Genomic DNA, 11,989 nt, shown 5'->3' with positions numbered 1-11,989 from the left:
CTTTCCCCCCACCCCCAGCTACGGGAAGCCAAGGGGGAAAGCGGGTGTGAAGCCACCTGTGGGATGCTCTCGCCCCCACAGAGAACTGGGAGCCACTTTACGGGAGGGAGGGAGGGCTTCTGGGAGCCGGTGAGGATGTGGTTGGCATCTGGGAGATGCTTTTGGAGGAGGAGCAGCTAACGTGCTCTCAAGGACCGGCACACACACCCCGACACCGCCCGGCGGCTAAGCCTCCGGAAACAGCAGCTTCCCTCCCGAACGCCCCTGCTCCCCTCCCTCCCGGCTTCCTCCTACTGCGAGCGTCCGTCCGTCCTTCCGCACTCAAACCCACCCTTCCCTAAACTCCTTGCCGACCCCACGCCCCGCTGAGGACCGCGGCTCCGAGGGGCTCGACAGTCGTTCCCTGAATTGCATCTATTGGGTCCTCACGATCTTCCAACCGACCATCTCAGACCAAATTTCCAAAGATCTCTTAACCCTCTGATTTTCCACCAAAATTCCTAATAAGAAAGCCTAACACACCTCCAAAGACAAGACAGGCAGTGACTCTGCGTGAACGTGAGCCACGTAGGAACAGACGAGCTGCGGGGCCATCGCTCGGTCCCGGGGTCTCCTATCGACCTTCTGAACCGTCCCGACCTCAAGCGAACCTCCCATCGGCCTCTGCGGGCCGCACACCCCAGATTCCTCCTTCAAACCCAGCCCCCCGCAGGTCTCAACAAGGTGCCGAGAGGAGGGTGGCGAGCCCACGGGCCCGCAGCCTCAGAGGGAAGCCCTGCCTCTGAGCAGCCGCCTCCCAAGGGAAGCTCACGCGCCCAACCTGAATGGCCTTTGCTGTCACAGTGTCCGGTGGGGACCAGCTCGTGCTGCACGTCCCCGGGGGCCTGGACCTCTCCGGGTCCCGGTGGCACAGGCCGCGCTCAGGGCTGGTCCTTCCCGAGTCTCTCAGTAACCTGACCCTTCGGGGCCCCTCCTATCCCAGCCCCTTTGAAGTGGCAGCCCCTTCCCTGCGGTTTTATTTTATGTGACCCCCCACAAAGGGAGGTAAAGCCACAGACCTCTGTCCGTCCGCTCTAACGCTCACCCGCATGACGTGTGCTTTCAGCAGAACTGTCTTGGGTTGCTCAGATGTTTTAAAAGCGTTAACTTCTACCTAAGTTCAGGACAGAGCAACGTACCAACACGCCCCATCACGGTAACACTTCGCTGGCCCTGATGTTCTACTGCTTTCCCTCAAGGGTGTCCTCAAGCCTGCAGCCCCTCACGCAGAGCACTGGGCCCCCCAGAAAGAGTGTTTCCTTCAAAATTTTGCCACAGACTCAGAAAGGATAAAAACCAGCTGGGATGCAGAGTGTCTCCTGGAGAAAGATGAGGAATTTGGAAATGTGTCGGCTGTGGGAGGGACAGCGTGACCTGCCCAGGACTCAGAGCACATGGTCCAACCCCGTGAGCTCTGTTCTGGGACTCTCCTGCCCTCGGGGCTTGGCTGGGGCTCTGTCCTGCTGTTGCTGCATTCTGGGGGTAGGGTCCCGGCTCTTCTGTGTCTCAGGGTCTTCCTACACTTGGGTCCCTTTTCTATCAGACCAAACAAGGCGCACCTGGGGAGCACGTGGTTCCCGGACGTGCACGACCAGCAGGCCCGCAGCTCTGGAGTCCCGGCGGCCGCGGCCGTAAAGGCCAGCAGAAGAGTTTGCTCTTTTCCGCTCTAACCTCTTCCCTCCCCCATCCCTTCCTCCAATCGAGGGTTCCCAGGACAGGCAAGGCCTCTCATCCCTAAGACCCCTCACTGGTTGTGTATCAGCTGAAAATCAGGCAAACAGCCACAGAGTGAAAATGAGAAGCTGCTTCTCCGGGAGAGGCTTTTGGGGAACAAGGCGGGGGGCAGAGCAGCCCCTGTAAGGACGGACCGCCGCGTCCACCGTAAACGTTCTTTCTCTGCCGCCGACCGGCTGCCCCGAGGACCTTGTGCGGTGATGCGGTGTCCCCCGGAAGTGCTCCGCACGAGGCCCGGGAGGCGCTTCTAGCAGCAGCCGGGAGAGAATCTGCGGCCGCCCGACACCCTCTGCGACGGCTCCCGGGCCCGCCCGCGCCTCGCCGAGGCTGCCCGTGCGGGGCCGACGGCGCGCGGGGCCGGGCGGCCGGGCGCAAAGCCGGCGTCCAGGGCACCCACGCGCCCGCGTCCGGAAGGGCGTCTTCCCGGCCCTCCTACCCCGCGTCCCCAGCAGCAACAAGGCTGAAGAGCAGACGAACAGGCCAGCCCGGGGGCCGTGACGACACCACATCTGCACAAACGTGCCGGGTGCACGGGAGCCCAGGAGGACGAGTGACGTGGGGACCAGGGCGGAGGGTGGGGCTCAGAGGCCAAGAGGAGGCCTTCCCTCCGAAATAACCCCCCAGACAAAAATCTGTTTGCAGGTGGAATCAAGTATTTATATATGCACAAGCCTAACTGGTCACGTAAAGTAGCCATTCATGTTCAAAATTAGATCTACTGCCATAAAAAAATCAACATACCCGACATAGCGCGGATGCAGGGCGCGGGGTGCGCGCGGAGCGGGAAGAGGGATCGCGGCAGCGGAGAAGAAAGCTGAACTTAATCATAAAAGCAGATGAGAAACAAGCGCCTTCACACATGTAGCACAGTTGTGTCTTATACAATTGTTATAACTCTCTTTGTACTTGATACGATTCTATCAATCATATAGATTCCCTTGTTATTAAGGTTTATTATAAACATGCAAAATTCATTGCATGACGCATCTGCAGACGGGAAAACCCTGCAGCAGTAAAACAGCTCTGGGCTGACAGGCCTCCAGGCTTCCTGCTCTGCGGCTGCAGGCGCGCTGCTCCCCGGGAACCGGAAGTGGGGACCCAGCTGCGCGGCTCATCCCAAGAGGAGGTCGGGGGCTGGAGCCGGAGGGACGGGAACCCGAGGGGCCGACGCTGAGTCACCCCTGCATCCCCTTACTGTACATCGTCCTCTCGTTATCGCCGCAGGCTGTTAAATAAATACGCACGAAGGGGGGTGGGGCTACGCTCGGGCTGCTCGGGACGCAGGCGGCGCGCGGGCGGCGCGCGTGGTGGCATGACGGCGGATGGCACCCTGGATCCGGAATGACCTCCCAGAGGTTCAGTGAGGTCACACGCGCGCGGGGCTGCCCTCGATCTGACCTGGTTTCACGTGCTCATTCAGCGGAGTCCTTAGACGATTTGGCCTCTTAAAAGGAAATGCAAGCATCAAGACGGTTACCAACCAAGCAGGGTACAAGGTGACCCACGCCCCCAACACGCATCTGAGGTTTCCGTCCTCGCTTTTAAACGGGTCACCGCTGGAGCGTGGCCACGCGTGGGTCCCGACGGTCAGCGTCTGGGAACGGTGAGCTTGCCAACGGGACCGGGTTCCTCCCGAACTCTCGGGCTCTGGGGACCGTGTCCTTCGGGGCAGAGAATACAAGCCGCGGGTTTCCCGAAGCCCAACCCCACCCCCCGCCCTGCCTGGCTCCCTCTCCGGGCTCCCTGTTCTTTTATTCCAAAGACGTCTTGGGTAGAGGGGCTTCCGGGCCCCTGGACCGGGGCGGGTTCACTTGAACATGTCTGGTCGGGGGAGTCGCAGGGGGAGAATCAACAGAGGCTTTAGAAAACATGTCAGATTGTACCGAAAAAAAGGGGGCAGAGTCGGTCTGCTTTCCAGCCGGGGTGACGCTCCCGCCAGATGTGACCTCCACACAGTGACACTGGGGACGCCGCACACGACATCACCTTCTGCGCAGGTGACGCTCCTGGTTGTGAGAGGCCCTAACAGCTGACCGCGTTTGGACTCATAACCCTACCGTTTTCAGGCCTCCCCCTGGAGTAAGAAGCAAGCCTGTGGCCTTCAAACTTTAGGGTTGAGGATCGTTTCCCACGGCCGGGGGCGGGGGCGGGGGCGGGGAGGCGTTTGTTCTCGGGGCTGAGCTTCACACTGCGCTCTGCAGGATGGGGTGCACGAACTGGGGGTTGACATACGAGAACCCCTCAAAATCAGACTGGTCGATGTTCGTGATGACCAGCTGATCGGGCGGCGTGAGGACGGGCTGCCCGCGCGTGAAGAACTTGTCGAAGTTCTCGGCTCCTTTGCCACACTGTGGAGAGACGAGAGAAAGGAGGAGAGGTGAGCAGGTATCACGGACCCCAGGCGGCAGCCCTGCGAGCCTCTGCGGGGAGCAGCCTGGCCGGGGACGCGGGGCTGGTTAGGCGGGAGGGGCCCCGCGGGACTCACGGGCCCACGGGACGCGAAAGCCAGGCAGAGCAAACGATCACGGGCAGTCGCTCAGCTGTAAACCGTCAGACGGCCGGGGACGGAGGCCCCAGGGGGAGGGCGGTGTGGCCGGTGAGAAGGCGGCAGGGAGACGGTCTCTTTCACTCCCTCTCCCCTCACAGCGCCTCGGGCACGAGGCCACACGCACGCGCCGCGGCGCACACGTCCACGCTGCAAGGCTGGGACATGGGTGGGGACGCGGGCCGTTACCCCTGAACCGAGAGGCTGGGATACTGTCCCACGTCTGCTTCTTCGCAACCGTGTTTGTAATAAAGTAAAAGCTGTGCTATGCTTGTTTTCCAACCGGGAGGTTCTAAAAACCTCAGCCCCTAAATTAATCTTCAGCCAGGACGGGGTCAACGTGGCGGCAAGTCTGGGCTGTTCCCTCTTGGGCTCAGCGGTCTAGGAACACCTGGTCAACCAGCAGGCAGGTCACCATGGCGTTCATCACGGGTGGCTTCAGGCTGGTGCCCTGAGGAGGCAGAGTCTCTGTCCTGGACACTCCCTCCTCATCTCCCGGGTCCACCAGGGCCCTTCACGCAGACGGGCTGCAGGCAGAGCTGCCCTGTGCGGGGTGGTCTGAAAACACGGCAGCTTAAGCAGCACTGCTTGGGAGCCTGAGCCCGACTAAGAGGAAGGGGTGTCCTGCTCACCTTCCCAGCCACCAGCGGGGGTGGCGTGTCGGGGTCCCAGGATCCCAGGGGACTTGGAGACAGAGTGCTGGCAGGTGCTCTGGTGACACAAATGACCCCCCTTCCCCCCGCCAAGCTGGCCCCACAGGGCAGCATGCGTTGATCCTGAGTTAGCAGAAGGTGCTCCTGCATCTTCAGCGGAGCACAGCGCCAGGCAGGCTGTGCGGGGGTGTCCACCCCACCTCCTCATCTGTAACGCGGGGAGAACGGCCGTGCCTCCCCTCCGGGGCCGCCAGAGGCTGAACATACAGTGTTCTCCACGGAACCCCGCACGCGGGGGGGAGCGCGACACCTGCTGCTGCTGTCCTGTAACGGCCACGCTTTCTCACCTCCTCCGTCCCATCTCCTCCCATCTTCCAGAAGCTTCCCTTGAGCATCTAGCTTTGTTATACGTTCCCCACCCTCGTAACAAATAAAACCTGCTCCTAAGTACCTACGTCTCGGTGGAAAGCACGTCATACATTCAGAGTAAGGTCTTCCTAACGGAGGGCTCTCCTTTCTGGGGTGGTTTTTATCTTCTCCACTGGAGGAGCTCAGGCCAGTGACTGCTGGGTGTGTACATGGGGAACGCGCGGGGGGACTGTTTGGGGCTCTGCGGGCCATTCTGCAGAGGCCACGCTATCATCCCGCTCACGCCGCGGGTCCTGCCACCCGCACACGGGACGCTGGCGCTTCCCCCTCACGCCCCGCGTCTCCAAGGAGCACAAGCGCCTTCGGAGCCATGGCAGCAGGAGCGGAGCCTGCAGCCCGCACCGCCCTACGTGTGCGGGCCGCTCCGGACCAGGCACAGGGCTCTTCCGGGAAGAAAGGGCACACTTTCTCCCCAAGACGTCATCAAGGGTCTGCACGCGATTCATCAGTAAGACCAACCAACAGCAACCAGCTTCCGCAAGCACCACGTTCGGATGCCGCCGAAAAGACGCCGCCGGGGGGGGGGGGAAGGAACAGCCCCGCTTTGAGAAACCGGCGCTTCTCAACTGGGACATCCGGCAAAGTGGACCTCCGGCGGTGTCTGAACCCACGACTGGGTGGGCAGAGGCCGGCGTGCTGCTACCCATCCTCAGCGCACACCCCCCAACAACAGAGACACCGTCCCCCCGTCACTGGGGCTGTGGTTGAGGAACCGGGAATATTCCAACTGCGAAGCCAGGCTCAGTGGGTCCCAAGGTCAGCGTGAGGGCCAGGGTGGAGGCCACACAAGGAAACCAGGAAAAACAGCCACACCTGAGAGCAGAGAATGGAGACGCTGCAGAAGCTCACGGCAAAAGTCCCGTAAGCAAGTGTCGCAGCCTCGGTGGACGTGGCTTTGAGTAGAAAATCCTTTGGGACCCTGATTAATCAACAGCCACGGCCTGGAAGGCTTCAAGCGAACCTGCTGTGGGTGCTCCCAGCAGCTGGACGTGCGCGCCCTTAAAGGGAGCTTCCTGCCTTTGGTTACCCCCGACAGTCACTAACCGTGCAAAGATGAGCAAGAAGGAATTTCTGGGGAAAAACAAAAGGAGGTGACGTCTCAAAGAGGAAGAGGAAGGCGAGCCATGGCGGGACCTCCCTCCGCCAGCTCGAGATCCGTCCTCCCAGCTCCAGGTCCGCCTGCCTGTCCTGTGAACAGAACCCACAGCGACCACAAGGGTCAAAGGAAAGGCTGACATTTTCCTGAGGCCCGTCTGCAGACGATCTGCAGGTCTCCCGCCAACGAGAATGTCTCGAGGCCGGAGCTTCCCCACCAAAGAAAAGTAAAACAAAGTAAACACGGAGACCCCAGGATCGCAGAAGCAGGACCACGTGACCAGCCACACGGAGGAGCCTGCGGATGGGATGACGCTCGTGGACGTGAAATTCTAAAGCCGCGTCCGGAGGAGGCTCCTCCGAAGGGCCGCGCGGCTTGTGAGGCCAAGGACAGTGACACACGGACAGAAGCCCTCAGCGTGGAAGCTTCGTGCCGCGCGTGACCACGCGGCGGGCGGGAGCCGGGGGTGGCGGAGGCCAGGGCACCGCAGCCCTGCACGGACAGGCCGAGGGCAAAGAACGAAAACCCTGACCGTGAGCGGGTCTCAGCAAACCACGGGGGGCGGGGGGTGGGTGGGTGGGCCGAGGCTCAGGGGGCCCTGAGTTCTGCGGGGGGGTCACACTGCGGAGAGGACGCTCCCCCCGGGGGCGGGGCAGCGCAGCTGTTCTCACCGCAGGTTTGGTTCGGTAAGAATCAGTGCTTATTTTTCCACCACAGAGGGTCTCTCGGGGCTTTAAAAATGAGCCCTCCACAACTCTTAGCGAAACTAGGCCGGAAATAGACCGTCTCCTTTAGGTCAGATTGGAGAAGATCTTGAATGACTTGTCTTTCAAGACGTTTGTGCAAGACACGCGACTGTTCTCATACCACCACCTCCACCACCAGCACCACCTCCACCACCACCACCTGAGCAGGACAATGGAAACCGGGGCCCTTTGATCCTTGGGGAAAAGACCACAATGGCTTTGACAAGCCACTGTCTTTTAAGGCAGAGAAGGTTTTTCCGAGCCGCTGCGAGCGCATCTTAGGCCGGCAGCCTGGCGGGCCGCGGGCGCCACCCTGGATTGAGAAGAAGCCGGACGAGGCCCCGGGGCGGTGGGCTGTGGGGGGACCACGGCCGCAGAGCGCTCGGCCACCTGAGGACACAGCAGCTAAAGGCAGCCCTCACGCTTGTGAGCAGACCCGAGGCTGGGTGGGCCCCGTCCCGGCTCCAACGGCCGCCCACACCTTTCGCCAAGGGAAGCGTCTGCCCCGAGATGGGAGGCCCCCGCGACGGGCTGGGACGGAGATTCGGGGGGAGGGCAGAGGAAGTGGCCCAAGCCCAGCTGGGCCAGCGTGGGCGCCAGACAGCTGCCCCGGCCGTCCCCGAGAGCGGCCGGCACCCAGGCGAAGACGGGGGCACGGCGTGGGGGGCACCCGACCAGGGGCCAGGCGCCCGGGTGGGCTCAGCGCCTCTCTGTGACGAGAACGGGGGACGTGAACAGCCCTCCCGCGGCTGTCGGGAGGTCAGAGGACAGCACGTGCGACCCTTTCCGGATGACCAGGTCTGACACAGGCCTGCGAAGCCACGCGCAGCGCGGGAGCCCGCAGGAGACGCCCGTGATGACACATGGCGGACGGGCGCGCACGCCTCACGGTCTCCCTGTGGCCTTTGCTCCGCACCCAGGACGTCGCGCCTCTGTCCTCTGGACGCTCCCACCCACCTGGGAAAATCACCGATGAGTCGGATGCATCCGGGGGCAATCGGGCTGGCAGACGCGTGGCGGAGCAGGGGGAGGGCGCCCGGGGGGTCCGGGATGTGAGGCTCCCCACCCGGAGCCCCGCGCAGCCCACGGGCGGCCCGCGGCCTCTGCACCCACGCAAAGGGCGGCGGGGAAGGGCCGGAGCCTGAGCCGGGGACGCGGGCCTCTCGGCTGTGAGGCTCACCTGGGAGAGGCCGCCGAGAACGCCCCACACCTGTGCCGGCCTCAAGCCTGTCCTGTGCACCTTGCCGTCCCAGCGACGTAGAGACGAACCCCACGGTCACCGGCACGGGAATGAGGGTGCGTGTGAGTAGCTCGAAAATGCTGCTGTTACAGAGCAAAGCTCCAAACCAAACTCGGGAGAGCAGGAAGGACGCAGAACGAAGCCAGAGCACAGCTGCGCGGTGCGGCGAGGGAAACTGCCAGGTGCGACCGTCTCTGCCGAGGACCAGCTCAGCAGGCCCGTCTCGGGGGACCCGTCCCCGCATCCCGAGCCCCGGGCTGGGCAGCGGACCACAGCCCCGCGCCGCGGTCCCAGCAGCGGGGGCGGTGAGGACAGAGACAACGATGGGGCTGGGCTCCCCGACTCTCCACTTAAACAACCGGCAGCAGAGGCGCGCGGGCGCCTCCTGGGAGGTCCCGGCCACCCCAGGGAACCGTGCGGCGAGGGGGCTGGGCCGCCGGGCGGCAGCCGGGGGTCCGCCCTTCCTGAGATCAGCATGCCAGGGCGGGGGTCTGTGCGTGACCGACAGGAGCGGGAGCACACGCCAGGGTCAGGAAGACGTGCGGTTAGTCTGCGCATCGCGTCACCCAAGGTCCTGGAGATGTGCTCACCGAAGGCCTGGAAGCCCACTGCAGCCAGTGCACTTTGGTGCAGAAAGTCTGGAGAAGGAGAACGGACAGAGGAGAGGATTTGGAAAACAGTCAGTGCCCGGCCTGGGGACAAAAGGAAAGGAACGGCCCCTGTGCAGAGGAGGCCACCCGCCCCCGTGCGCCACGTGGGGACACCTCTGCGACGGACTTTGGTGCGAAAGTGTATAGATTCACGCAGACACAGCAGTGAGCAGCGGGAGTGGTCCTGGGGTGGGGGGTGGGAGATGCCGCTTTCTCAGTTTAGATCCTTCTCTACCGCTTAACCGTCTCTCTCATCTCATGGAGACTGTATTTTAACAATCATTTTTTAAAAAGGGACTGGGGCCCCTTTCACCTCCTGCCAACGTCCTCTGGAGACAGGCACGAGTTTCTCAGACAAAATTAAACAGGACTCACCTCACTGGCCGCCTCAGAGCAGGCTGCTCCGGCCTGGAGGAGGCTTTGCCGGGTTTACGGGCATCTTTGCCGACAGACACACTAAACGAGTGGCTTCCTGCAGGGGTGAGCCCCGTGTGTTTGAGGGCAAAGGTCCTGGCCTCTGTGGCCTGTGATCTCTGGAATGAAAACACGCACAGCCAGCTCTGGGGCGTTCAAGGCTGCTTCTCCCAGAACAGCGGTCACGCCCAGCGTCGTGGGGGGACCGTCACACTGGACCACGGGGACGGTCGACGCCCTCGGCCTGGGGCCCGCAGGGTCTGCATTTTCCCGGTGACGCCCCGCCGGCCCCTCCCTGAGCCTCGCGCGAGAGCTACTTACTCGTGTTGATAATTATTTTTAAAGTCTCATCTCTTCCCGTTTCTCTTTCAAGCAGAAAAACATCTGGGAGCGTCATTACCAAGGACAAGGAAGATGTCTGGCCTCTCATGACCAAGGAGAAGGTGCCGTCCTCGGCGGGTTCCGAGGCCTAAACCCAACCGCCGCAGCTCACAGCGCGGCCGATTCTCGTCTCCCGCGACGGCTAGCGCTCGCGTGGTGTCCGCGCAGCTCCCGCGTCCCGGGAGCCTTGATTTCAGTCAGCCTCCCTGCTGTCGCTTCCACGGAAAGGCCAGGAGGAAGCCGCCGCTGCCGCCCGGAGGACCGATCAGACGTGGCCCGAGGCTGCTGTCCACTCCGGGGCCTCCTCCCCTCGTGACCCGGGGAGCGGCTGCCCCGTGTCCGTGACGTCTCCACGGGACGCCCTGAGTGCTAGGGAATCCTTTCGGTGTAAAGGGGCATTATTTAAGGGCAAGTCTGCAACGCGCTCCGCAACGGTTCAGAAAAGAAACCACACGTGCGTGTGTCCTGACCTACAGGCCCTCACGGACGCAGAGGAGGAACGAGACGGGGGAGGTGCTGAAATGCTCGCACTCAGGGAATCTGGGTGAAGGGAGGGCAGCCATTCTTTACACCGTCTCTGCAACTCTTCTGCAGGCCTGACGTGAACGTTTCAAAATAAATAAGAAATATTAAAAAGACTGCTGCCCTAACTCGGATAATCAAAGCATCCTCAAACTGTCTAAACAAACGACCCCGTGAGACGAAGGACCTTGAGGCGATTCCGAAAACGAACGTGATCGAGCATCTCGCCACGGACCCGAGGAAGGCTCTTCTCTTCTTTCTTTCTGTCTTTTCGCTAAAATAACGACAGCAATTTGCCAGGAAAGGCTGCCTGAGCCAGACGGGCCTGTTTCTAAGGCGCTCTGCTCACCCAGCAATCCTGGTATATTTCTCAGTGCTCCCTCTGTAAATTACTTTCCAACAACCATTTCAGTACAGCGGGTGTCTCTGGCCGGCCCGTGAATGAGCTCTTCTGCTCCTTGGTGCCAACGGACAGAACTCAAAAAGAGAAGCACGGACCAATTCTCTGCTTCCGATGTTGGTATAGACTGTTATTTCCAGTGGGAGGGATGAATGGAGATGTGAAGGCTGTTCTTGGGCATCTTATCCACACGGATGACACATCGGGGTAGACGCCCGCACAGGGCAAAGTGACACTGGGTCCAAGTCTCGGGCGCACGGGTGCCTCTGAGCGCAGCCTGCAGGGACTGAGACTCAGGCCTTTTACGTTTTCAGGAAAAACAAACAGAAAGAGCTCTCCTTCTTCAGGGAGTCCTCGGGCTGCTGGGCCAGGCAGGGGCCTGCATCGTCCGCCCGTGGAACCTCCTCGTTTACGGACGCGGCGGGAGGCAGCCCGGACCCTCTCATTTCTCACTCGGTACCTGAACGCTAACCCCTTCGGGGGCAACATCTTCTTTAAACATAAAAAAGGTAACTTCTGGACACATGGGATCTTCTGGACACGAACGAGCCTCTGTGCGATGACTCAGGTTTGCCGTTGAGAACATCAGCCAGACGCTGAGGTCCCTGCTCTGTCGTGTTTTCTTGAAGAGAAAACTGAAACCAGCTTGCGTGGCGCTTTTTTTCCACGAAGGAGGAAGGGAAGCTACGTGGCGGCCACCTCTCCGGGAGGCACAGCATCCCCGCTCGGCGGTCTGCTTTTGCTTTTGCTTTGGTTCTTCCACATAAACCAGGACACAAGGGATGGGCCCGTTTTTCAGAAAATCATCTTCCCCCTCACCATCGCCCAGGGGACACGGATTCTCCCACCATGGGGGCTGCAGGGTCGGCGCTCCCGACTCCCACTGGGAGCAGGTGCGCCTGGAGCCTCCAGACTCGACCCCCTCGGGGTGACGGCCACAGCCCCACCCACCCGACACCACCGCCCCCTCCCCTCCCTGCTTCACATGTGGCCTTAAACGGCGCCCAGGCCGGGCTGCACTGCCGTTCTGCCCTTAACATTGCCATGAGGTGGAACGTTCTGTCGGAGCCGCCTCGTGGACCGGCCGCGTCACGACGTGTGCTGGGGTGGCGGAATTCCACGTTTCTCGGGCATGGTGGT

General features: G+C 61.8%; 1 protein-coding gene across 3 annotated transcripts in view; it reads right to left on the bottom strand.

Moving 5' to 3' along the window:
* Positions 1–3,081: 3,081 nt before the first annotated feature.
* PRKCA (protein kinase C alpha) overlaps positions 3,082–11,989 on the bottom strand; it is a 346,357-nt gene continuing 337,449 nt past the window's right edge. For 2 of the 3 annotated variants that reach the window (XM_057714548.1, XM_057714549.1), the window contains one exon: positions 3,082–4,121. In XM_057714548.1, coding sequence (XP_057570531.1) covers positions 3,957–4,121 — 165 coding nt within the window. In that variant the 3' untranslated portion in view covers positions 3,082–3,956. The remainder of the gene's footprint in view (positions 4,122–11,989) is intronic. The other variant, XR_009049921.1, reaches the window with a different exon arrangement.

Source organism: Hippopotamus amphibius, chromosome 17 (assembly GCF_030028045.1).
Source record: "Hippopotamus amphibius kiboko isolate mHipAmp2 chromosome 17, mHipAmp2.hap2, whole genome shotgun sequence".
NCBI lineage: Eukaryota > Metazoa > Chordata > Mammalia > Artiodactyla > Hippopotamidae > Hippopotamus > Hippopotamus amphibius.
Note: the sequence above shows the minus strand (reverse complement) of the source record. Positions and strands in the feature narration are given on the sequence as shown.